The sequence below is a fragment of the Lonchura striata genome, chromosome 17 (genome assembly GCF_046129695.1).
Source record: "Lonchura striata isolate bLonStr1 chromosome 17, bLonStr1.mat, whole genome shotgun sequence".
Classification (NCBI taxonomy): Eukaryota; Metazoa; Chordata; class Aves; order Passeriformes; family Estrildidae; genus Lonchura; species Lonchura striata.
This window is the reverse complement of record NC_134619.1, coordinates 14,504,935-14,531,554: the sequence shown is the minus strand read 5'-3', so window position 1 is coordinate 14,531,554 and position 26,620 is coordinate 14,504,935. Positions and strand designations below refer to the sequence as shown.

Here is a 26,620-nt window from a genome sequence, read left to right as displayed (position 1 = left end):
AGCTCTCCTGAAATATCAGTAACTTATTTCTGTAGAAGTTCAAAGATGTGTTAAAATTGCTGCATTGTGAAATATTCAATAGTGTATTTATTCTGCAAGGGTTTATTATAACTTTGAAAACTTCTGCTTTGAATTACCTGTCAAAATGTGAAGTGTGAGTAGATTTTTCCAGGTTATGCAGCTATTTGTTAAGCCCCTGGGAAATAAAGCTGCAATGCAAGTTCTGTGTATTTCCCACGCTATTTCTTCAGCTATTTTTAGCTTGTTAGATGTAGCATTGCATAACGGAAAATACTTTATGATTCACTGATCTGAAAAGAACAGCTCTGTCTCAAAACATGTGTTGGTGTTCTGTACCACATACTGTGCCTACACTTCCTCTCCCATTGTTGACTAACAGTCTTGGTTCTGTTGGTGCACAGGAGTATGCAGGGTTTCTGGAATGTTTTAGTCTGTGTTCAGTAATACTGGTTTATGCCTGATACCAAGGCAGGGAAGATTAGGCTCCTCTGAGGCTGGCTTTAAGTTCAGTGGTATTTTAAGCTGCATTTTTAATACTTCAATGTAGCTCCAGCTTCAAACAGTTAAAATGTTTTAGTAAAGAGTTCTGTGAATCAGCTTATTAGCAATAAGCTGAGAGTAAATGTTTCAAATTAAAACTGTATGGAAAAATGTATCTGTACAAAATCTGTACACATATGCAGTGTCAATTTGTGTCCTTGGTTATGATTTTTAGCAGGATGAAACTGGAGTTTTAATTGTATTGCCATACCAATAGATATTACTTTCACCCCATCTAGATTGCTTTAAATATATTTTAACTGTCTTGGATGTGTGGCTTAAAATTTATTTCTGTCTTCCATCATTCTTGAAAATGATCCATATGTTGTTAAAGATTTGGTCATGCTCTTTGAAAAACTGTTTTATTTCAGTCATAGGGAGAACTGAAGCAGTGAACTGTGTTGCCAGGCAGTGGTGTGGGGCATGACGGTGCATGGGGTTGAGCCAGGCTCCTTTGGGTCTTTTAGAGCCAGGTGATTCCTCAGTAAAAACATACCATGGGGTTATGCCTCTGGACACTAAATGTAGGTGGACACAGGGGTGGAGAGCATTTGCTGCCTGGTATAGATGTGTGTATTTCTGGTTTTAAGGAAACTTCCCAGTCTGACCATTCCCAAGACTCTCTTACAGTCACTCTTCCAACACCAGTGACTTTAACTGCTGGGACTGAAGCCCCTTTGCAGCAGCAGCTCCAGTGAGCCGAGGAGTGCCCTGCTTGACTCTCTGCACTTCCCACTCTCACAGGCAGACCCTCTTTCCTCACCAGTTTGACTCCAGGTTTCCCATGGGAGTCTGAGATGTCTTTTTCCATCAAGTCCTTTATTCCTGGCACAGTAACACAGAAACAGCTTGAGCTGGTGCCTCCAAGGAGCATCCCCAAAAAGGACTCCTGGGCTTTTATCCCCTCACAGTCCAAGCTTGTGCAAGTCTTGGCTCTTCCTCTCTAGTCCTCAGCTCTTGCAGTGTTGAGCTACAAGTCCAGTGCCCTTTGTTATGCACAGGGTTGGCATTTCCAAGCCTCTTCCCCAGTCTCCCTTCAGGGAGTTCAGTCTGCAGTTGTCACTGCAGCTCCACCACCAGCTTGCATCTGGAGAAGGCCTCATGTCCTAAAGCTCTTGCTTTTCTGCCCAGGTAAAGTACTGTAAATAGGCTACACTTGTCTTAATTGGCTGCAAGTTACTGTAGTACCCACTGCTGGAAGAAGTGGCAGGTGGAAATTCAACCTGTTTGACTCTTGGTTTAGGAGTCAGCCATAGACTACTTTTCTTCTTCTCTTCCCCTAGTTGTAATGACTTTAGAAAACTGTATGGCTTAGTAAGTGAGTAAGGATGAGTGGGACATTTCCTGACCATTGCAAAGAAGTTAGCTTAGGGAAAGACAAACTGATTTCTGGGAATGCTGTGATATTGAGAAGGTGCAGTGCAGATCTCTTCCATTCCTTTAGAAAACATCAAGATTATGTTTATCAGGGAAATGGAACTGTAATTTGGTGAAGCTGGGTAAGAAGCAGGGGTTAGATTAGACAGTAGGAGCTCAGTGAAGGTCACTGATGACTCTTCAGGTAGTTACACCATTTGCCTGAGCATTGTCCTTATGCCACTGGATCACTGGTTCGCTCTTTGTTGGTCTGTGGATTCCAGCCTCTGGCAGATGTGGTGCATCTGTTTTGAAGAACTCACTAAACTGTGGCTTGCAAATCTTGTGCTACCTGTAGGTCAACAGTGGGTGCTGCTCAGGGTGCTGAGGTACAATGTAAATCATCAATCATGAGCTGGAATTTAGAGCTGCAACCTAATATGACTTGCTAGTGTCATTGAGAGCTTGAGCTAAACAGCTGTGAGGATAAGGGCTTGAATTTCTTCTTTTAAAGAAATAAAAATTCCTTCTTCCTTCACATGTAATGTTTTGCCAGATGTGGCTGTGATAACTGGTGATCCCTCTGGCTAAGGGATGGGAGAGCCACTGAGGGGTCTTGTGCCTTAATAGCTTTTGGGTTTGGCTGGTCTTTAGGCAGGCTCCAGGTGTGCACCATCCAAGGCTGAGAGATTGTATAAAATGGGATCTCTAGGAAAACTTGGGATGTTGCATTGCTGCCTGTGGACTCACCCGTGGACTACTGATACCTTTGGGATGCAAAGGCAATATTAAATTTTTGAGCTGAAGGACAGGTCTGTCTGACTTGCTTTCTAGGTTGCTGCGTTTTACATATGGACCTTCATTTCCTCCATTCAAAATTCCAGATGAAGATGCTGGTCTGATTCCGCTGGAAATGGATAATGAGTGTGTTGCACAAACATGGTTTCGCTTTTTACATATGCTGAGGTATTGTAATTACAGCCATCCATTGTTCCTGTTCTTGCATCAGCTGTAACATTTGCATGACAAATGAAACATTACTCTGGAGATTGCCAAGATTAAGCACATAAATAGAATCAAATGAGAGACTTGTGCCAGTGCCATGCAGCAACTCGGGGCAGGCTGTGAGTGGTGTTCAGCTTTGAATTCTAACTCTTTCAAAATGTAAGCTGCTTCAGTTAATTAAAAACTATTTTAGCTATTTGGCATTTTAGGGGATGTAGAAAACAAGAGTTCAATAGAATTTTGTTTCTCTGAGATAACAAACAGGAAAAGCTGAACAATAGATCTGAGAGTTGCTTACGACTTCCATTTATTCTCCAGGGTAAATGTAACTTACAATTTATTTTTAAAATGGGTGTGTAGATATTTATTTTTTGAAGAAATCTATACACTTAATTTTACCATACATGTTAATCTTTCTTAAATGCACAGCTGAACCAAATGCTGTGTTTTGTTTTAAAGACTTGGACATGGCATTACATTAATGTTCTCAATGGCCAGAATATAAAAAAAATTCATACAACATACTATTTAATAGTTAAAACTAGATAAACATTAGGTTATTTAAAATTTACTTAACTAACTAAAAAGCCCTCTTTCTTCATTTGTAGTGCTAATGTCACAAGTACTGTACTCTTCAAATTTGGAGTTGACAAATTTGCTGTTTCAGGATTTGAGTCAGTCAGGAAAAATTGGTCAAACTTCTACAATTTACTCTCCTTCTTGTCACTGTTTGACAGTATTTAATTTGTTGCTTACTTTTCTAGAATAACAATATAAGCAACTCTTAACTGGGTTCAAAAGACCTCATAAGTAACTATTATTGCTGCAATAATTAGTCTAGCAAGTCTGTGCTGTGGTTTGTTTTATTTTACTATAATTGTTCAGTGTGTTTGGGTAATGTTTGAAATGAAGGCAGCTATATACTGCCAACCCAGGAAGAGAAAATTGCTTTCTTGCAATGGAAGGCTAGAATGTATTAATATTGGATGCTGGTTTGTGGTGTTATTTGAATGCCTTAAACTATTGCATCTTCCAAGTGTTTTTAAATTTTAACAGCTGTTCTCAAACAGACTAACATAGATTTTGCTCTTTTTCTGTGCAGTAATCCTGTGGATTTGAGTAACCCAGCCATTATTAGCTCTACCCCCAAATTTCAGGAGCAGTTTCTGAATGTGAGTGGGATGACTCAAGAACTGAATCAGTACCCCTGCCTTAAGCATCTGCCTCAAATATTCTTTCGAGCCATGCGCGGAATCAGCTGTTTAGTGGATGCATTCCTAGGTAATGCTTTTGTCTTGCCCATGGATAGCTAGGATTATTCATTTGTTATTTTGTTCTCTTTGAATCTGTTTTCTCCATAAATACAGCAATAGCAATTAATCTTTTGCAAGTATATTCTGGAATTGATGAGGAGGAGACTTGAGATAACTTCTAAAAATATCTGTATACACAACAGTAACATTTGAATGCATGAAGTTGTAGACGGCCTTAGTTTCAAATGCAAAACAAATAAATCAGAAATACAAAATAAAGCCAGGAATCTCTTTCCCAAACAAGGCTTCTTTTCTCTTTCCATCTAATCACCAATGCAAGTGCTATGCTCTAGTGTGTTGTGAGCACTCACTGCCATGTTTCTAATCTTTGTGGCAGCTGCTGTGTGCCTGTTTTATAAGGTGTTGAATTTGGACTGTCATCTTCAGATCTTTGTGAAGTTCCCCTTAGTTTATGGTTAGTGGATTACTACTATTGCTGAGTAGAAGAATTATGTTTATTTGTGTCTGCTGGTAACTGAGTAGCTCTAGCTGGTTAGTTTTAAGAAAGAGAATGTAGTACCTGAAATTTAAAGCATTACATTTAGTATGCTTCAGACTTACTGAAAGTTCTTCAGGGAATACTACTGTAAACTTGGAAGAGCTGCCTGCTTTCCTGCTTAAATGTGTGCAAACAAATGTCATCTGCCAAAAGTGTGAACTGATGAGAGATTGCAGGAGACTAGAGCAGATAGGTAAACATTATTAGAAAAAAACCTGCCAGTGGAATGAGACCATCAGCCTGGAGAAGAGTAGGCTCTAGGGGCACAGAGGGCAGGGTAGATTGCATATTGGAAAGAAATTTTTCCCTGTGAGGGTTTATGAGGCCCTGGCGGTTGTGCAGAGGAGCTGTGGCTGCCCCTGGCTCCCTGGAAGTGTCCAAGGTGAGGTTGGACTGGACTTGGAAGAAAGTGGTCTAGTGGGAGGTGTCCCTGCCTGTGGCTGGGAATAGAATGGAGAGTCTTTAAGGTCCCTTTGAACCCAAGCTATTCTGTGGTTTTATGAATCAGACACTTAAGACTTCTGAAGGTCCTGTAGCAAGATAAAGCAACCAGAGTGATAATAGCCTATCTGGAGTGCAGAGATGGAGACTACAAAGCATTGGGACACAGGAGATTTCTTAGTGAAATTAAATTCAGGCTGTAGGTGTGGTTTAGGAGAGTGCTCAGGCAGACTTGAGAGCTGCAGAAAGATCTTCAGTGAAGGCTGATGGGAGAGCTCATTACCTTCTGTCACAAGTGCTAAAACATAGGGTTTTATCTTGCTCTCCCTGGTACCTACATGATGCATTTGGCAAAATAGTACATCCTCTTTTCCAGCCAAATGTACCAAAACAATAGGTTTCATAGTGCATACTCTGCCTGGGCTGTAACACTGATGATTTAGCTGGAGCAAATTGTTCTATAATGTGTTATGAAAAGTACTTGGGTGCTTTTATTAACATGGTCAAAATAAAATCATCTGTGACATCTGTGTCAAATTCTCAAGCACACTGTGCTTCCCCACTTCATTTTTCAAATGGTGGACTTGGGTATTGGAATTCATTAAAATGGGCAAAAGTGGTGTTTGTCACTTCAAGTGTTGTGGATGTTGAGTTCCTTCTGATTCTGATGGGGAAGAGCTCTGTACACCATGAATTTCCCTGAAGCTGGATGAAAACTGGTCTATTGGCCTGCTGCTGCCAGAAAAATTATAGCTTGCTCTGCTTTCTTACTCTGTCTTTTGTGCTGCCTTAGTATTTGACCGTTCAGCAGCTGATTCAGCTCAAACTGAGCAGAAAGCTGTGTGGTGGAGGGGTTTCATCTTAGTTTAGTGAGCTAAGCTGGCTTTAAGGGCCAGACATCTTAGAGATGTCTCAGAAAAAGGTGTGGGAGTTATGACTAAGAAAGAAAGGCAAAGGTGAGAGGCACCTGAATTTTTGGCAGAATGAGCTGTGAAATTGTCTTTGGCAAGTGAACCTTGCTCCTTTCCCTCTGCCTGCTTCTAGACTGGTTCTTCCCATCTGTGATTTCCCACAGCCTTAAGGTGTGGGGTCCTTTGGTATTTTTTAATCAATTGCTTATCTGATGTAATTACTATTTTAATTTGCTTATGCATTTATTTCTGCTTATAGTAAAATAGGGAGGGGTGGTTTTTGTTGCTACTGCTGTTGTGGGGAATGGGGGGAGGCATGGCTATTGACCAAAGGCTCCTATGCTTATTAATGGCCTGCTCTCTGTGAGCCCATGGAATTATTGCTGAAAGCCTGCTTTATTTCTGGCCTTACAGGCATTTCCCGACCCCGGTCAGACAGCGCACCACCCACGCCAGTGAACAGGCTAAGCATGCCCCAGAGCACTGCTACCAGCACCACTCCACCCCACAACCGGAGGCATCGGGCAGTGACTGTAAACAAAGTGACGATGAAAACCAGCACTGTAAGATTTCGTACTCTGTGTTTGAGTAGCTGACCCTTTGGATTGTTTCTTCAGTTAGAGGAAGTAATTTTCTTGATGTTAGGAGCTGATTCTGTTCTTCTGTTCAAACAGGTAACTACTGCACATGCTTCAAAAGTGCAGCACCAACCCTCTTCTACATCTCCACTCTCTAGCCCAAACCAGACAAGCTCTGAGCCTCGGCCACTTCCAGCTCCTCGCAGGCCAAAGGTTAACAGCATCTTGAACCTCTTTGGATCATGGTTATTTGATGCAGCATTTGTTCACTGTAAACTTCATAATGGAATAAACAGAGACAGCAGCATGACTGGTAAATATTAAAAAAAATATATGTACACTTTTTTCTTTGTTTTCTTGACATTTCCTACCTGCAAGATTAACATGCGCATAATCAAAAAAAAGTAAAATCTGAAGTGCTCTGTTTTAATTAATCCCTTAAGCTGAGCTAGCATCTGCTATTAGCTGAGCAGCTGTTTGGGGATTTCTAAGTTTAAAAGTCCACTTCTTACTCTATTAACAAGCATGGCACTTCCTATTATGATATTGGGGAAAATGCTATTAAGCGTTTAAGGAGGAAATCATATGGTAGGAGTCCACTTCTTAGTTTGAAATCTGCTTGAGTATCTATGATTAATAGTAACTATTTATATCGACTCTTTAATATTTGAAAAATTGTCCTACATTGCTCCACACAGTGCACAAAGCAATACTTCTTGGTTTTGTAGAGTGTTATGGAAACAGGAGTCCTTAAAATAGCTAGTGAAGTTGCTACCTATCTGTTATGATTGCTGTGTGTTCCCCTTAATGACTTGATGTCTTTGTTGCCTTCAACCCTTAACTGCCAAACTTATTTTGTCTCCTGTGCTTTGCTCAGCTGCAGAGGTTAGATGTTTTGAGATATAACAGAATTGGTGCTCTGCTCAGAGAGGCTTTTTAGCTCTCATCTTACTTTCAGTAATAATATTCAGAAAAGAATAATCTTTCTCACTCCTTGCAGTTTTCCTGTTCCTTGTGTATTTTGAATGTCTGCTAACTTTTCTGAGAGATCTATTCATCAATTTGTCAGTAACTCACTGGTCTAAGAAAAATTAAACTGGTGATCTTCCTTGTTTATTGTGTCAAATTCTTGTGTGAAAGCTTAGGATTTGGGATCTTCTAAAGGTGTTTTTAGGTATGTAGCACATCATTTTTTGAAAGTGTTCTTTGTGGGTGTCTGTGGTAGGAGTTCGGAATCTCTTTGTAAAAGGCCTATGACTCATGAGTAGGGAAACAGCTGAGCTTAGGAGGGAGCAAGGCATCCTTTGAGGATGTGTTCGGTTGCAGATTTTGACATAGCCTGGTTTTTGAGCAATTTTAATGAAATGCTTAACCTCTAAAGGAAGGATGTCAGCTTAGATGGTGTTTATGCAAAAGTGTCAACGTTAAACAGAGGTGTTGTTATGCTGGCAGAAGTACATCATCTGGAATCCAAAGGCTTAATTTCCTTGAAGGGGTTACAGGGCCTTCTGTTCATATATGCAATGTCTTAAATCACCTAACAGTAATCAGAAAATTGTTGTGTTACTAGTCTTACAGGGATATTTGCTGGCTTTCTGAAGACCAAAGACAATTGTTTGGAATTGAGTTAATTCTGTTTCTCCTCTGTGCTCTTCCAAGCTATCTATAGTGAGACCAGTCTTTGCACATTGCATGATCTGTTGTGTATTAGCAGCAGTGGTTCTGACACAATGATGTTGGTGGACTCCTAGGAACCTGTCTGTATCATGTCCTGCTTTTTTAGCAATTTTGAAGACTGAATTAACGTATGGAAAGTTAACTAATTAACTAATAAATTAACTAATGTTTCTGGGAGTGTTCTGCCTTTTGTTTCTGCTTTGGAAGATTGTTAATGAAGTGTCTGCTGCCCTTGCAGGGTATTGTTACTGCTGTGTAAGGTCACTGGTCAGGGTAGTGCCAAGGTGGGCTGGCTGAAGGAGAGTGTGGACCCCTACATCTGAAACGCTGTAGAGAGGCCCCAAACTCTGATTGCCTGATTTATTATTTTGCTCAGCCTCTGCTTAAGGTGGGAAAATGAGCAAGACATGTAAAGGGCCAGGCCCCTGGAGTTTCTGCAGACTTGAAGCATCAGTGTCTTTTGAATGAGGTTTAAATACACATAATAAAGTTTTTATTCTCGGAATCTGACCTGTGATGCTGATGCATCCAAGTGAAATCTTCTTCCTTGAAGAGCATAAGGCAGGAGGTGCTATGCTGGCTGATGAGGTGGGTCAGGAGGAGTCTGTGTTAGGCTCCCCCCCCATTACAGAAGTGGGCCTATCAATAACAATCACATCTGCACATTGTGCCCATCCACCTGCTCCTGCTGCCCAGTGTAGAGGTAGCTCTGAGGAGGAGGGCCAGTAGAGAAGGGATAATTAGCTGCCACAGTCCCTACCCTTAGAAAAAATGTCCAAAATAAATCTGATGCTTTACAGCTGCAGTTTGGCTATTCCTGTATGTCTTGGTCCATCTGCTATCCTTTGTAGCCATGACACTTCAACTACTAGCTGGAATATTCTTACTGTGTCTGATACTGCTGTTGATAATCTTAGCATTAGCTTCAGGAAGCACTATTATTTTTATGGGTGCTTTAAATGTTTTGATTGGGAATTGTCTGCACTTAAAATCAGCTTTGCCATGTAGTATTGCCTTGCACTGGCCCTCACACAATTTTTCTTTAGGTCTGGAACTGGAGCTGTATAAGAACTAGGCAGCTTTAAACCCTTCTAATATTTGATTTATTTCAATGCCATGCAGTTAAGAATTCTTTCTCTTTTGGCTGTCTGATATATCTTCTTTGTTTCATTACTGGCTGGAGGACTGAGAACCATTTTGCAAAAGTATTACTACTTGCTCCTTGGTCCTGTAGAGACCTTTGTGCCCGGGACATTTCTGGAACACTGCATTTTTGAATGTGTGCTTCTCACTCCTCTTCTGTTGCATGGCACAGTCTTGCTGAGAATCCCTATGATGTGATTACCAAAGAGAAATTAATGAGCTCAGTGCAATGCCTTTCAGGGATCCTGTGGATGAGCTGTGGTCTCAAGCTGAAGTTAAGAATTTAGTTTGGTTCTTTTAAACAAATCCTGCTGACACACAGAGCCAAACACATTGTCCTTGTCCCATCTTACAGCATATCTTTTTGATGAACTCTGGGAAATAAAGCGCACTTGATCAAGCTGATGTGAATAAATAACCCTCTACCCTTCCTTTTTACCTTGTTCCAGGATCTCACCTTTTACCACTAGAACTTTAACCTCCAGAAAGGAGATTACAAAAAATGATGGGTGGAAAAAATGTCAAGCTTTTTGTAAGTCTTGAGGTGAAAAACTGTCTAAATGTATAGAAGGGTAACTGAACTTGCTCTACTTGACCCTGCGTTGCAGGGGAGGTCTGACTATCTCCAGAGGCCCCTTCAGCCTCAACTCTCCTGATTCTGTCAGGTTAACTGCTGCTTCACAGATTTTCAGTTTTCTGTCATCTCATGGGTGAAATTCTTGTACCAGCTCTTGATTGGAAAACTGTAGGTATTCCACATTTGTGGTTGTTCTGGTTTTGTCTTTGGGATGAGAAAATTGTTCTCTCTCAAGAGGAGCTGGAAGTCATCTGTGTACAGTTGGCTGCTGCTGGAGGTTATCACCTGGAAAGCAATTGTCCTCTTTGCTCTTTGAGCCCTGTCCTTCAAGGTAGTCCTGTGTCATTGTCTGGATTCTGAAGCAGAGCAATGATGTTGACATCGTTGACATGATGCTTTTGGATCTTGAGTGTCTTTACCAGGTTTTAGTTTCTGCACATAGACTTTAATGGTGAAGCTTTATGGTGGGCAGCCGATAAACATCACTGTTGTGGTGAGAGAGTAAAAATGGCTGGTTGGAAGATGCATAGGTGGTTTGAAAGCAGCTAGGTCCTGATGGTGTAGTCATTAGAATTAGATGGGTGTGTGGCATTTATGTAGTTGATAATGTGGGATAAATAGATCCCTGTGATAGATAACACCTTCGTAAGAAATTGGCTACAAGCCTCTATGAAGTTAACCCAAGAATGACAGCTTGGGGTGTGTCTTATCTGTACCAGGGCAGGTTCAGTGGCAGGATGTGTTTCAGATAAGCTTGGCTGTACATTGCATGATACTGCTACCTACTGTCCTCAGCCTCTGAGAGTGGGGAGAGGCTCACCAGCACCTTGTGCCAGCATTTCAGCGACTGAATCTTCCGATCTGATCGGCTCATTCTCAGTCCTTGTACCTAAATGATGCCAGCTCTGCAGTTCATAGCAGCTGAAGGATGCACTTCAGGGCTTGCTGGTATTGTCTTTGAGCTGTTTGCAATTGTAGAGCTTTGAGGTATATCGTTACCCTCACCTCTTCTGGCCCTACTGTCATTAATGTCCCACAGAATGTTTCTGGGGGTCTAGAAGAAAATTCTAAGCAGCTCTGCCTGGGGTCATAGTGAGTGCTGCTGAGGGGCTTGGTTACAGGTCTGACTCTGCCTGTTCAAAGAAGTAGCTCTCCCCAGATGGTGGGTAGTACCTGGCTGCTGGAGTTCTTACTCTCTCTCTGGGTGTTGTTTGAGATGTTAATATTTTTGGGAGTGTTCTGCCTTTTGTTTCTGCTTTGGAAGATTGTTAATGAAGCTAGTGGTCAGGGGAGACATGCTTAGGTATTCTGGTTATTAGCAACTTGGCTTAGGAAAATAGGAGCTGTACTACTGTTGAGAGCTCCTGGTTTGGAAGGAGGAGTGCTGCTGTGAGGAGACTGCAGGTAAGTAATTTTCCCTCTGCAAGACATACCCCATTTCAGAGGAGCCTTAGGATAGCGTGGTATATGCTCCATGTGCACTGCAACATGGGGGAGAGGTCTGTGAGCTGAGAAGGGTTAATACCTTCTGTTAAAGAACTGGTGTATGTTGACATGAAAAGCTCTAAATTTTAGTCGTATTTTGTAACTTTTTGTTCATTGTTTTGCATGGTACTTTCAAAATCATAATTTTGGACCTGTATGCCAATTTCTTATGTGTTTAACAAGCTTGCTGTATCATAAAGCTTTTAATCTATTTTCTAGAAAGCTAAAAGCTTCTTAACTTATATTACAATTTCACCATCTAAAAAGTATTTTATAACTACTGCTGTCCTTTGATTTGTTTCCATTTTATTTCTATTATCTTGCAGCATCTTTTATCCAAATTCTTCTTTCTTATAAATCTTGTAAGTAGGAACCAGTAGCTTTTCCTTAATTGCTGTCATGCTTTTCTTTCTCCATAATCCCATATTTTATTTGTAAATTCATTCTCATTGTCTCTTGTAGCTTTTGCACTTTTACTTGAAAAAGACAAGTAATTTTTTGTGTGTGTTTTTGAATGGGAAGGATTGTTGGCAAAAGCAAATTAATCTGCCTGAATCAGACCCATCTTTTCTGTACTTTAGTCTGTGATCATGTCATGAATTTCAGGACTTTGCACTAACCATATTTTTTTTACTTAAAGCTTATTTTACAGACTTAGTGTTTGATTTGTATGCATTGTGCATGTAGTGTTTTTTTCCAACTACAGTATATTGCTGGATAGCTTATTTAGGACAAAAAATGGCTCATGGGAAGATACATAAAGATTTGTACTTATTTTCTGCTTAACATCAATGAAAATTTATGAGGTAAACATAGGTTAAATGATAAATTTGAGAACAAAAAATTAGGAGTAGGCACTTGTCATTAAGACATTTCCTTTAAAACAGAAGGAAAAAAGCACCCTATCTGTAAATTATCAGGTATTCCAACTGCTAAATTGTTAACATGCCTTTGTTTGCAAGGCTGACTGTGAACCTGCTGTTCCCCAGTGTCCCAGAGCTAAGACAGGAGAAGTGTGGGAACCCAGGGCAAGGTGAATATCCCCCTGTCCTGGGTTCCCACAGAGAAGTTCTCTTTTGCTGGTAGAAACACATAGGTGTAATTATGTCAGGAGTACACATGGTCTGCTGTTTGCTTTTGTAGTTTATGAAAGTTTTGGAAATCCATCTAGTCTTAGCTAAAAACAAGAACACACTCTTTAAGATGTTAGTAATCCTAGAGCAAAGCTGTCCATTGAAGAGGAAAAAAAATAGAAAAAAAAAAACCAACACATTGAGTGCAGTATATATTTTGTTTTGGTAGCTGTCCTGGAAGAAAGGATGCAGTCAATAGGGCAAGTGGTCTTGTATCCACACAATGCTGATGTGTGAAAGGGAGACCAGAAATCTCTCCAGAAAGACATGGATTGGAGTGGTGTGGACTGGCAAAACTGGCCTGCAGGAAGGGAGAGGGGGCACAGAGGTGGGCAGAACCAGGTTAGGACCCCCTGAGAGGGTCGCAGAGCTTCATGTAGGGAGCTTCATGGGCAGGAGATGGCCAGCCCATGGTAGCTGCTGTCTGGAGGCTCTCTTATTTGTTTGGCAGTTTTAATGATCATGTGAGGAGAGGGACTAAATTAGGAGAATGGGATTCCACAACCTTCTCTTTGTCATATGGAGCATTAAAAGTTTTTGGTTGTTTTTCTGGTTGGGTTTTTTTTTGTTGTTGTTGTTTTGTTTGGTTTTTTTTTTTTTTAGTAAGTATGTTAGCGCAACAAAACTGGATGAAAGCCAATTGGTATTTTGGTATTCAGGGCAGCATGAGATGAGTAGGCCAGCTTGAAGCGAAGCACTTCCTTGAAGGTCTATAGTAATGGCACCATCAAAAACTTTTTTGAGGGAGCAAGGGAAAGTGGCATTTCATTTTTGTGGGCCCGGAAAGGCAGATTCTTGCCCTTTGAGAGAGGGTAGGAAGGTAGTATTGCATATAAGCATTCTCTTCCCAGCAAAAATCTGGGACAATCTCTAGGATATGAAGGTCATTTGTTGTCCTACTTATGAAGTAAACAAGTTAGGTACACCCACAAATACTTCCTAAACAGAGGCACTGGCTCAAATATAGTGAACTAATAGCTTCATGTTAACTACTAAATTGGACTTGATCTTTGTGTCCAGGATCCCATGAGCCTATTCTGTATGTTATCACGCACAGTGAAACGCTGTTTTTTCTCTTCCCAGCTATAGCAACGCAGGCTAGTGTGGAGTTCCGCCGGAAAGGATCCCAAATGTCCACAGACACTATGGCTTCCAACGCCATGTTTGATGCAAGTGAATTCCCAGACAACTATGAAGCAGGAAGGGCAGAGGCATGCGGGACACTGTGTAGGATATTTTGTAGCAAGAAGACTGGGGAGGAAATATTGCCAGCTTACCTATCCCGGTACTGACCTATCTTCCAGTTGCTTTATTGGTGTAACTTTATGATGCTGACTAATTCCCAGTGAATAGCATTCACTTGCTGTCTGAATCCTGTGTTGCCAGTTTAAAAACACCTAGCTGACCTTCAGAGGCTGGAGGTGGGATTCCTGGCTAAGCCTACCACTGTTTTCCTCTCACATTTTCATGATGCTGCTTTCCACTGGGTTTTCTTCAATTTTCAGTTGAAGGAGAGTGCCTTAAGGTGTCTCAAGCTGGAAGGAACATTTTCTTTGGCACTTTCTTGCCTCCTGTATTTTTATTTTTGTTGAGTGTGTCACTGAATATTGTTCAGATGGAAAAAATTAGTGTGCAGGCATAAGACTTCGTACACTTTATTAGATAATAAAGATTCTTGTGTTGTCAAATACCACATCACTGTTTTTTTTGTAAATATCACATCTTTTTTTTTTGTAGTTACTTTTTTTTCACCCTCTGAGTATTGAAATGAAGTAATATCCCATTATTTGAAACAGCTGTGTTTGGACTACCTCTGAGAAAATGAAGCAGTATTGCCTGTCATAGTATATACCTTTTTCACAAATTTTTGTTATATAAAAGAGCAAATGCTAGAGGCAGAGAATCAGTTTTAAATCATGATTCTCTCAAACTGTTCAAGTACATTTGTCCCAGATGTCATTAAAACTTCCCAGAAGACTGAACAATTTTATTTCTTGGCTGTTGTAGTATTTTTTGTATAGATAGTTCATATTTCTCATGGTCAGTCAGTGGGATTCCTCTGTGTCTGCAAAACTTTTGAAACAATTAAAAGGGCATACATGTTCTCTTGGCTAGTCAGTAGGATTCCTCTGTGTCTGCAAGACCTTTGAAACTATTTTTTAAGAGGGCATACATGTTCTCTAACAAAAACCTGCAAAAGAAGCTAACTGCTCTAGGATGATGGGTAGCTGGGTTTCTGCCCTTGCTTTTTCATTTGAAGTGGTTATGATGGTTAAGATCAGTCTCGTTTTCCAAATTGCTGATCAGTGTGTTTTGTCTTGACATCCTGTACATTGTTCTGTCCATTGTCTCCCTCAAGATTTCACTGTATTTTTCTCATACTGGGGAGTTAAAATCAAAATCTTGCTCCCACCCTTACATGGGAAGGGAGTAGTGGAGAGCAGGTGATCCACTGTTAGTAACCAGCTGGTTGTGCTTACTCAGGTCCCAGTCTGGGTGTTACAACAAGTCAAAGATTTCAGTAAAACTGTGCTGCAATGGCTTTCCATATGAAATACCTGTAATTTGTGAGGGTTTATTAAGCTGGTCAGGTGCGTTTGCCTGTGCTTAAGTAATGTAGGGGAAGATTTATATCAATGTTTCCTAGCTCTGTTTTTGAAACTTACTCTGTTTTATATAGAGAAGATCAAATAGTGGCTGCAGAATCATGTGGGATTCTGATGATTTTATGTGCAAATAATTAAATCTTATCTTTCTTTGTCAGATTTTACATGCTTTTAATCCAGGGTTTGCAGATAGCAGATTTCGTTTGCCACCCAGTTCTTGCCAGTGTTATTCTAAACTCTCCTCCTCTGTTCTGCTGTGACCTGAAAGGCATTGATGTTGTGGTTCCCTACTTCATTTCGGCTCTGGAGACTATTCTACCTGACAGGTAAATTGCCATTTCCATGTAGACATTATCAGAGATGTTGAGAGGTATTTTCTTTTGTCATTCCTGCGTAATTTTTCCAAAGGAATTCTGCAATGTGGGGCTCATAAGTGTTTGTGTATTCGAAGGTGATAATAGCAACACTGTGTAAGCTCAAATTTTCAGTTTTATTTAATGCAGTTTCCTTTAAAGTAATCATAGTGCTTATTTTAAGTGAAATATATGAGTTGTTAGCTGCATATTGATGCAAAGCAGTGCCTTTAAGAATAGGAAAATATATTGAAATATGTCAAAAATATATTGAAAACCTATTGATTTTAAAGTAAACTTTCACAAGATACTCATTAGTGGCTGTTGTTACAGTGTATTCAATAAAGTAAGTAATCTTATGCATCATTAAATGGAAAAGTTAATAATTTAGACTGATGAAATTGGATTAGGTTCTTCTTAGAGCTTCATAGATTTCTAATGTTTTGCAAAGTTAGGCACTTTAAAGTAGTCTCTGCATACTTTCTTCAGTGTATGTGTTATCTTGGTACCATGTTTCATTTTGATGTTAGGCATTTAGACAAAATGCATTACTTATCTCCTGGGCTTAAGTCCGAGCTGCTGCTTCATTTGGCTAGGTCTTTAAAAGATATAGCTACACTGCATACTTCAAATTACTTAAGACTATTGGGTGGGTGTATATTTGATATTAACTTAGTTGTGTTTGGCTCCAGATTCTTGTGAAAAATTGATTAACTGTCTGATGCTTTGATTTGCAGAGAACTCTCAAAGTTTAAAATCTATGTAAACCCCACAGAGCTAAGAAGAGCTTCCATTAACATCTTGCTGTCTCTGTTGCCTCTCCCTCATCATTTTGGAACAATAAAGTCTGAGGTAGTACATTTATCACTATGTTTTGTGTTCCATATTTCTTTCCCTGGGAGTGGGATTTGGATGGGTTGTATTGGGTGTTTTCTTTAGTACTGGAATTCTTCCAGTGAACGTGAAACAGTAAGACCGTATCACAAGGTGTCAGTAGCAATGTGTGCTGTGAGCATTGGCTTTTGAAACCCTGCTGATATGATCCTTCATTGGTACTGAAATAAGTGTATTTTTTCTTCAGGTTGTCCTGGAAGGGAAATTCAGCAATGATGAAAGCTCAGCATATGATAAACCAGTAACATTCCTGTCCTTGAAGCTGAGACTTGTAAATATCCTTATAGGAGCTCTGCAAACGGAAACTGATCCCAACAACACTCAAATGATACTAGGTTATTTCAGCTTTTTAATTTATTAACTGTATTATAGAAATGTCTGTCTTAATCTGTTCTGGGATAATATGAGTTATTAGTGATGCGTTGCTTTGCAAGAAGAAGATTTAAATTCCTAGCAGGTTGTCATATATGTAATCTCCCTCATACTATGAAAACATCTTAAAAAGCCTCGCATGTTTGTTTATCTCTCTCTTTTTATGTGTAGTACTTGAAAAGTAGAAGCAAAAGTTAAGCACATTCTAGCACCGAAAGTCAGTCATAACTGGAAATGGAAGTAGGTAAAATATCATAATTTTAGGAAGGATTCCTGACTGATGGATTTCAGAGGAAAAATCTTAGGGCTTGGCATGGTTAAGCCTAAGAAACATATTGACATACTGGTGACTGGTCGTCCAGATTGGCACAATACAGATGACATTTTTTTAGCTGTGTGTAAATCCTCAGCCAAAATCCAAAAATTTTGGAATAGAGTGTGGAGCTGCAATATGCAGTTTGGCAATCTGTTCTTCAGGGTAGTCAGTGGATTAACATTATGCTGAATACACAGAAAGGAAGCAGATGATGAAAACTTGAATAGTGCATAATCCGTCAAGTTAAATATGTTTTCAGATAAGTACAAATGTACATGCCTATTATTCTTACTTTCCCCCCCTTTATTCTTCTCTTTTTAGAAGTGCTTTTTTCAACATGATGGTGTTCTTGCCCTTACCACTTTCCTTTTCAACAATCTTGTGGTGTGAGGGAGTTGTCTTCCTTGTTCTGGGAGGCAGATAGTTTACCTGCTTAACAGGGGAAGGCAAGAAAATGATGCATAGTTAAAGGAAGGGAAACAAATCCAAGTCTGCAAAGACTTTTGGAAGGTTATTTTGCAATAGTTTAAGCAGTTTCTTTTCTCTCAGAAGACCAGAGGAGAATAGTTTGAAAGAATAATTTGTACCCAGTGCTGATGAAGGGTTGAGAATATCTGTGGTTCCCAAGTGAGGCCCTCAGAGCATTGGTGCTCTGACACCTATGTCTGACACCTAAGGGTGATGCTTTGTTAAATCCCACAGCCAGCTGGTTAGCTGCTCTAACTTGAATGGCTTTTCTACTGGGAATTATTATTCCCATGCTATCCCTGCCAGTTCACAGGCCCTGTGTTCCTCCTCTTAAGCTCCTATTTCCATATATGAAGTTATTTCCTGCTGGGTTTGGCTGGAGGGGATTCATGAATCTCCAGTTTAGGTAGAAATTCTCACATGTGCCACCAGCTTCTCAAAAATAGCAGGGTTTGTTTCCTTCTGCCAATAAATATTTGGCAGCAGGTTGTGTATTTCATAGAATCACAGAGTGGTTTGGGTTGGAAAAAAACTTTAAAGCTAATGTCATTTTACCCTTTTATTCCACCATGCATTCCACCCCCATTCCCTGGGTAGGGACATCTTCCACTAGACCAGATTGCTCCAAGCCCTGTCCAGCCTGGCCTTGGACTATTCCAGAGATGGGGCACCACAGCTTCTCTGGGTAGCCTATGTCAGGGCCTTCCCACCCTCACAAGGAAGAATTTCTTACGACCATCCCACCTCACCTTGTCTTCTCTCAGTGTGAAAACATTCCCCCTTGTCCTATCATTTCCCTTCACAGAAGTTGTATTTTTATAAATTTTCATTGATGGATGAGACAGGGGAAGGAGGCAGAAAATTTAAACTGAAGCCACCACATGTGCCAGTGTCAGCCAGTTTCAGGTCCATGTCCCTATTGCTTCCCTCATCATCTGGGAGTGATGCTGCCAAGCAGGTAACCCGAGTTTTTAAGTGATCACAGTCTGATGTGAGACAAGTAACCCCTCCAGCCCTTCTGTGAAGCCAAAATCTTTCCAAACTGAGGAATTTGACAGACCTATCACAGAACAGTTGGGGCTGGAGGAGAGATCTGGATATCAGTCAGTCTAACTCCCTGCCAAGGTAGAGTCAGCAGGAGCAGGTGACACAAGAACCTGTCCAGGTGGGTTTTGAATGTCCTCAGAGAGGGAGACTCCATGACATCCCTGGGCAGCCTGTTCCTGTGTTTTGCCACTCTCCACGGAAGGACGATTTTCCTCATGTTGAGGTAGAACTTACTCTTTGTCCAGTTGCTGGGTACCACTAGAGTCTGGCACCATCCTCTGGACACCCACCTTGAGATATTGATATGTAGTGATGAGATCCCATCTCAATCTTTTTTAGATTCTGTTCAAAGCATTTTTAACACAGCTGAAAGCTGTGTTAACTGTCTCAACTTTCATCTGCTTCAAATGGCTAAACTCAAAGCAAGTCCTGTGTTTTAGTAAGAGATTTTATAAAACAGGACTGGAAACCTCTACATTAGACCTTCTGTGGTGCCTGGTAACTTTTAGTAGCGAATTCTTCTGTAGTCCATAGTTACCTTCTTCTATCTGATTCTGCAGGTGCAATGTTAAATATTGTTCAGGATTCAGCACTGCTAGAAGCCATTGGCTGTCAGATGGAAACAGTGAGTATTTTTTTGTGAAGTTACTTCAGAAGGAATGCATTCCTCACTTTACCTGCGAATGGGGCTCAGGTAGCATCTTGAAGTTTGGTCTTTTGTATCTGAGAGCATGGGGAACTCAGAAGTCTTCTCATCTCTCTAAACTGCCTTTTCACTTTGCAGAATGGTGGTGAAAACAATCTCTTCAAAAGCCACAGTCGCACAAACAGTGGCATTAGCACTGCAAGCGGTGGCAGCACAGAGCCCACGACACCTGACAGTGAGCGGCCAGCACAGGCCCTCCTGAGGGATTATGGTAAGGCTAGCTCTTTGGAAAACTCTGTCACGGTATGCCAGGTTGATGTTTTCTGGGTTTTTCTGTTTTGCTTCTGGCTAAAGGATTAATGTGCCCAGGTGTTTGAAGCCAGGGGGATAGCCCAGCTGTGTGCTGCAAGTCTGCATTCACATGTGCATACTGGTTGTCTTAACCCTACTAAAGGACTCTAAACATTTTCAAAATCAGAATGTAAAAGCCTATGAAAAAGGTGTTTGCACACTTTAACTTAACATTTTCAAGACACTTAGTTTCTGTCAACAAGAATGAGATATATGTACACCAACTATAAATTAAGCTCTTCATTAGTTTCGATAGCATTCCATATGCTCACTTGACCTCTGCAGCACCTTTTCTTAAACCACATTTAAAGAACATTTCAGACACTCTCGCTTTTATAGAGCAAGTAAGTAGAAGGCTTGTGAGATGTCATATGCTGTAACAATAGAATTTATTTTAATTTAATTTTAATTTATTAACTTCAGTTTGCTATGTTTTGTACTGTCCATTTTTGACTCTCTGTAGTAAAATCCATGTTCTAAATCTGTGTGTGATAAGCTGGCCGTCAAGATCCTACAATTTCATTTGCTCCTTTTGTTGGCCAATTAAATGGGGGAAACAAATCACCTTTATTGTATTGTAGCCTAGGCTGACAATTCTGTCATCACCAACTAGAAATGTTTGGTGGTGGTTTTTTCATCTAATTTTGTAAACAGCCAGAAGAGGGAGATTATCAGGAAAGGCTTCAGTATATTCTAGGGATTCATATAAACATGTTGGTGCTTTCACTTTTCCCAAGGATTTGCTTGTTTGAAATTATCAAAGTGCTAGTTTTCTGCACACCATATGAATTGCGTGTTTAATTTATGTGGGTTTTTATTGACAAGTGCTTGTAAAAATACTCATTTGTAAGATTTTAAAAGATCTTCTAAATATTTGAATTACAGTCTTCATACCATGACATATCTTGAAATATATTTTTATAGTGTATTCATTTTATTGGACTTTAAAAATTTACTGTGCACAGAAGGTAAGGTTGTAATGAGCTTATGAAAAGAATTGGTATTTCCACTGGATGCTTCAAACGAGAAAATTGAAAACGTGATGGTCTATTGTTACTCTTTAGCTATAGTAGACTCTTGAATCTGCTCCTAGTATGACATTAGACATAGTTCTTGAGTGTTAAATAAGGTAATTTATATTTTGGGAAGGATATGCCTTATCTGTCATAGTTCTCATGTCTCTTTATAACTAGTCATTGAGCAGTTTTCTATTTCTGACATTAATTTGCATACTTAAATTTTAACAAATACGGATAGTATTTATGTTTTGTAGTATTTTGAAGTGAGAACAACTGATACTTAAAACATTTTCTATTTTTAATTTTCAGTTAAAGGTTGAAGGAAACAGAAGGTTAAAAATAATTGTTTCTCTAGCACTGATTCTTTCATTATCTGTGTCTATTGAACTAGTGCAGCTTTTGATAAACATTAGGTGTGGAAAGAATGGTTAACTTCTGACACAGATACCTGAAATTACTTGTTCTCCTTAGTTCCTCAGTACAACTACTAGTGTTTAATATACATTACCAAAACATGTATTTCCAGAGACTAAAAGACATAACATGACAGACAATTTAAGTACAATAGCAAAACCTGAAGCTGGCTGTTCTGTTGCTGAAATGCTGCAGTGCTCTGGGATTATTCAAAATGTCTTAAAAAAATTAAAATTGAGCTAGCTTGTCTGAATGGGTTTTTATAATGCCTGGGAGAGTATGTGAGGGAGTTAGCCTGTGCAAAAGGCATCAACCAGTTTCAAGATGGTTAGGGTTTATTTTATGTCTGTATTGTGTCTGCTTTGCCTTGTGCCTGTGCTCTGCTTTTTGTCACTAATGCTTAGTTATTTTCCCTCCCTGTGGTGTGTGGTTTTGGGGTTATATCCTAGCTCTTCATACAGATACAGCTGCTGGCTTGCTGATCCGTAGCATTCACCTGGTAACTCAAAGGCTCAACTCCCAGTGGAGGCAGGACATGAGTATCTCTCTGGCTGCCCTGGAGCTGCTCTCTGGACTGGCAAAGGTGAGATATGCAGCTTGGTGTGCCTTGGCCCCTTCTCACAGGGTGGTTGTGGTCCTGCTGCCTTGGGTGAAAGTCATGCCACAAAACAGATTCTGTAGCTGACTTTGTCAGCAACTATTCTGTTTGGAAATTAAAAAGAAACAGTACTGCTGTTGTAGGTAATTTTCTGCCAGTGTAAACACACTGTGGCTCAAAGGACATGTAGCTCGGGAATGTCTTTTAGCTGAAGCTTCTGTTGTGCCACTTTTCCCTTTCCCTCTCATCTTGGAAATAGCTTTTAGACCTTGATAAAACTTAGTGTATTGCTAATAGGAAGTGTACTTAGAGGAGCCGTGATAACCTGGTGTGACAATTCAGCATTTCGTGTCATAATCTCTCAGGAACTCAACAGCTCTCTTTTAATTTGTGTCTCAGGCAGTTTTTAGGGCATTAAGTCAGCAGTGAGCCATATTGGACTGGGTGTTTATTCACTACTGCAGTAGCATGAACTGAAGAATGTATTTGAAAGTGTTCTGAAATGAATTAATGTATATTATTGGATCTTATAGAGCACCATACAGAGTCAGGGCTTTCTGCAGTTTGTGTGGTTAAGCCAAGGTCTCCTTGGTTTATTATTTTTTTTCTTCCAGGCTTATGGAAATGTGGAAATACATTATTTTCAAAAAATGTATCCCCGGGTTAATGTTAAATATTGTAGTCTTTGTGTAATTCTCATGGAACTGAAGTAATTATTGACCTGGAATATATTTCCCCTTTACAACAAAGTGGGAAAAAATAGACCACTTCCTCCTACAGGACTACTGTGTGGACTTGTTCTGCATGTGTCTTTAGAGGTGACATGTCCCAGAGCCTTTCTCAGGTAGGGGCTGTTCCCCTGTCTTCTATCTGTTCAGCACCAGGTTATAGTGGGACTTAGAAAAGTAAAAAATTTTTTTTCCTGCAGGAGTGCTGGTTCACAAACCTGCCATTCAGAAGCTCATCTTGAGGGGACTTTGTTTGCTGTAGATCATGAGCTTCTGAAGGATGTTCTGGCTAAATCCTGGAGCTCTGAATTGTCACTCCCATTTGTGGAGTACAGCTGCCAGGCTTCAGTGCTGGCACCAGCAAATCCATCCACATTTCTGCTTGAATAAGCATGGTCAGATGCTGCAGAGCAGAAAAGTCTGTCAGTTCCTGTGCTGAGCCACAAGCCATGAATAGGAGATAAAGTTCTTTAGCCTTACAGTGCAGATCCTCATGGCTCATTGTACTGTTTCCTGAACTTCTTGTCTGGAGCCTTGCTTTCTGCAGCCCTAGCTGGGAAAGAAGCAGAGAGAGGTGGTTGCAGTGAGTTATGGGGAAGGGGTTATGGGGTTTTTATCAGTCTGCTTGTCTAGGGATGGCTTTTTTGTTCCTTTTACCCATGGTGAAAGTTATTGTGCTGAGAATATGTCTAGGGAAAAGTTACTTGAGCAGAATGAAGCCCTGTGGAAGGGAGACTTGGCAATAAGTGGGTTCTTGGAGATACAGAATGATTTGCTAGAGCTGAAGAAGAAGCATTTGTGGGGAAAAAAAATTCAATACTGCAAATTCAGCTTACATTTGGTTTCTTACCAAGCCACACTGAGACCACTCCTGCTCTTTGAAACTAAGCTATGCAATGTGGTCACACCTCAGTGCAGCATTTCCTTACTTTTAGTTTCAATATCCATCACTGTTAAACAATTTTACCTGCAATTTTAAGCTGTAATCAAAAAAGAGCACAACTGTTTATTGTGGTTTCTTGAACTGCATTTAGAAATGTTTTCCAAAACTGTTCTTCCCTCTAAGATATTTGTGGAGGAATTCTCACCCTGTTCCCTTGTTGATGCAGGTGAAGGTGGTGGTTGATCCCGCGGACCGGAAGCGCGCCATCAGCTCTGTGTGCAGCTACATCGTCTACCAGTGCAGCCGCCCGGCCCCGCTGCACTCCCGGGACCTGCACTCCATGATCGTGGCCGCTTTCCAGTGCCTCTGTGTCTGGCTCACGGAGCACCCCGACATGCTGGATGAGAAGGTCAGAGTCTCCCGTGGATAGGTTTTGAGTGCTGCTTCTGAAATGCCTTTTGTGCCCAACCTGTCTGTTCTCAATACTTTAAAATAGTGTGGTTGGCTTAGCTTTCTTAAGAATTACAGAAATAGTTTTTGTGCAAAATACTTTTGAACTTTAATTCCTGATATTTATTTGCCAGTATGTATTTTGGCTTTAAAATTACCTTTATAGTTAAAAAGATTGAATGTCTCAGTCTCTCTTCTTACTTTGTGAAACTGGAAAAAGAGAGAAGAAAAGAAACCTGGAGAAAACCAAATGAGAAATATAGAAATTAATGGGGTATCCCATCGCTACCTGCTGCAGGTAGCTATGACTCTCTTCATTTATCATCTCTTACCTGACTAAAACATTTTCTAGGTTTAACACAATTCCTTTGATGCTGATATTTTGATAATCAGAGTTTGTTTCACCAATTTTCTACAAACTGAGCAAAGGATAGGTCAATATAAGGTGGAATTTACTTGGGAAGCTTGAGAAGAGCAGGAAATGAGAGACATGTTTTCAATTGCCTTCTGCTCTGCTGTTTAAAAAAAATTGAATGTACATTTTCATTGTTAGTCTCTTTCAGAGCCAACTTAGTGATCTTTCGGAGTTTTTATAGATAATAGATATATATGTATTATGTAATATCTTTTTAGATAGAGCATTACACATAAGAAGATGGAATACCCACAAGCAGAATTTAATTTAAAGATGCTTTCTGCATGTACTTTGGAGTACTGGTATGGCAGTAGGTGACTGTGGTAGGATAGGTTCCCTGGATGTAGCACAGTTTGTGTTTAGTCAGTTGCATAATGCTTCATTCCATTTCATTATAGTATTTTTTATTTCAATTACCACTATAAGGAGATAGTGTTACATACTGTGTGCATAGTACTGGACACTGAGTAGCTCATTCCTGAGTCGCGATAGTCAGATGAGAACCTTTCCCTAAATTTGCAAGTATTAAAAATGCAGCTTTCCAGGTGCCTCCTCTGACATTTGCTTTAAATTTCACCTGCTGTATTGCTACTCTGTAAACTCCTGCTGCAATTCTTAGTGGCCAGTCTTTTCAGCTCAATGCTGGTTAATTTTGCTCTGTTAGAGAACTTTGATTTTTCTCTTCACCTTTTATTCTATATCAACAATGAATATAAGGAAGGACAAAGGCCAAGACACAGAGCCCTGTCTGGTTTCTGGTGGTACAGCCTGACCAGTTGTGTTCAGTTTTAATCACGTATTTGTTCAGAAGTCTTTCTTTATTATTCTGTAGCTCAAACCATGAGATCCGAACCTTTGTTGTAGCAATCTGAATATTTTTAGTGGGTAATTCTGTTCTGCATAGCAGTGGTGTGTCATATCTGTAGTTCTACTAAGTGTTGGCCTCTCCTGAATAGATTTGTTGAAGCTTTTACATTGTACTTCTAGAATGTTCTTACTTTTCTCTTGGTGAATTAGATACTGTATTTTACTAACGAAATATAAATATATTTTACTAATGATGTTGGCAATTGAAAAATTTGAAAAAGGGTTTCTTGCAGCTTTCCAGATGAGTTCATTCTTAATGTGCTTAGAACTTAAAACTTCTGCAGAGCATCCTAGAAATACATTTATTATCTCTTAAAATATGTTTACGTTTTTCTGTTGCATTCATAATAGTCCTCTTGACAATTTGGTATACATGCAATGAAATACATTGTGTGTATTTATCCATTCAGAGAACTTTTTAACATTGGAATATAAATACATAATATAAGTACACATCTATAAACAGAAAACATACCAGTACTATAGCAAACATGATCTTATTTTAACAGTGCAGAAGTAATCTTCTGCCTTTAAATAAAGAGCTCATATTATAAGCAGTGTTTTTTGGTTTTTTTTACTTATTGATATATCACTGTTTCCCTGAGGTTTTGGGTATGTTTATCCAAGTTCTTCTGCCTCAAGGTGGTTCTTGTGTTTTAGGACTGTTTAAAAGAGGTACTGGAGATTGTGGAGCTGGGAATTTCAGGGAGTAAATCAAAAAACAGTGAACAGGAGGTCAAGTACAAAGGAGATAAGGAGCCAAACCCTGCATCCATGCGAGTGAAGGATGCTGCTGAAGCTACACTGACATGGTATGTAATTTGTTAGAGCACCTTTAATGTTCAATATTGCCTTGTCTGAGAATGTTTAATAGGGAGTTTGCAGCTGGTGGTCCCCGATTTAACAAGAGTGTTTAAGAAGTTAGGCAGTAGTTCCCTATCTTTGCCCTTTGGGCAGGGCTGTGTTTTCCTCCTCCCATTGCAAGGAGATCTCTGCCCCTCCCCTTAGAGGTGTTAACAGAAAACAGATCCCTCTGATCACTGTTTTCCCCTCCTGCCTCCTCTCTTCCTTGTACAGCAAAACCCAGACCCTCCTCCAGCCGTGGTGTTCTGTTCCCGGCCAGGCCTCTCTGCAGACAGCAATTCCTTCTCTCTTTCACTTACCCCAGTGATTGATCCTGTCTTCCCATTTCCTCTTCTCCTCATCCTGATAACATATGCTGTCCCCACTCCGTCTGGGAAACTGGTAGACACTGTGTGACAGCAGGGAATGGCACATGCAGCACATGTATACTGAAGCAGGATTGGATGGCTTCCTGCCCACAGCGTTGGGCTTGATTAATATATTTGAGAGGTTCTGCTTGAAATGCAGTTACAGATAATGTGTGGGTTGGGGAAGGGAAGCACAGAGAGTAAAATTGGGATTTGCTCCAGAGAAGTTGGAAAGCACTGTGTTATGGGCTGAACAGTATAGTGGCAGACAGGACAGACTAAGGATGGGGAGGATAAATATAT

The 26,620-nt window shown here is 40.1% G+C and overlaps 1 protein-coding gene across 4 annotated transcripts in view; it reads left to right on the top strand.

Annotated features, from left to right (window-relative positions):
* Positions 1-26,620, top strand: part of RALGAPB (Ral GTPase activating protein non-catalytic subunit beta) — a 62,182-nt gene that overhangs the window by 13,134 nt on the left and 22,428 nt on the right. The window contains exons 6-19 of one of the 4 annotated variants that reach the window (XM_021536643.3): positions 2,752-2,883; positions 4,025-4,203; positions 6,501-6,649; positions 6,761-6,977; positions 11,873-11,908; positions 13,763-13,964; positions 15,444-15,611; positions 16,376-16,490; positions 16,720-16,867; positions 19,296-19,360; positions 19,520-19,652; positions 21,627-21,748; positions 23,601-23,783; positions 25,767-25,918. In XM_021536643.3, the coding sequence (XP_021392318.1) occupies positions 2,752-2,883; positions 4,025-4,203; positions 6,501-6,649; positions 6,761-6,977; positions 11,873-11,908; positions 13,763-13,964; positions 15,444-15,611; positions 16,376-16,490; positions 16,720-16,867; positions 19,296-19,360; positions 19,520-19,652; positions 21,627-21,748; positions 23,601-23,783; positions 25,767-25,918 (2,001 nt within the window). Of the gene's footprint in view, positions 1-2,751; positions 2,884-4,024; positions 4,204-6,500; positions 6,650-6,760; positions 6,978-11,872; positions 11,909-13,762; positions 13,965-15,443; positions 15,612-16,375; positions 16,491-16,719; positions 16,868-19,295; positions 19,361-19,519; positions 19,653-21,614; positions 21,749-23,600; positions 23,784-25,766; positions 25,919-26,620 lie in introns of all 4 variants that reach the window. The other 3 variants (XM_021536642.3, XM_021536646.3, XM_021536644.3) reach the window with 3 other exon arrangements.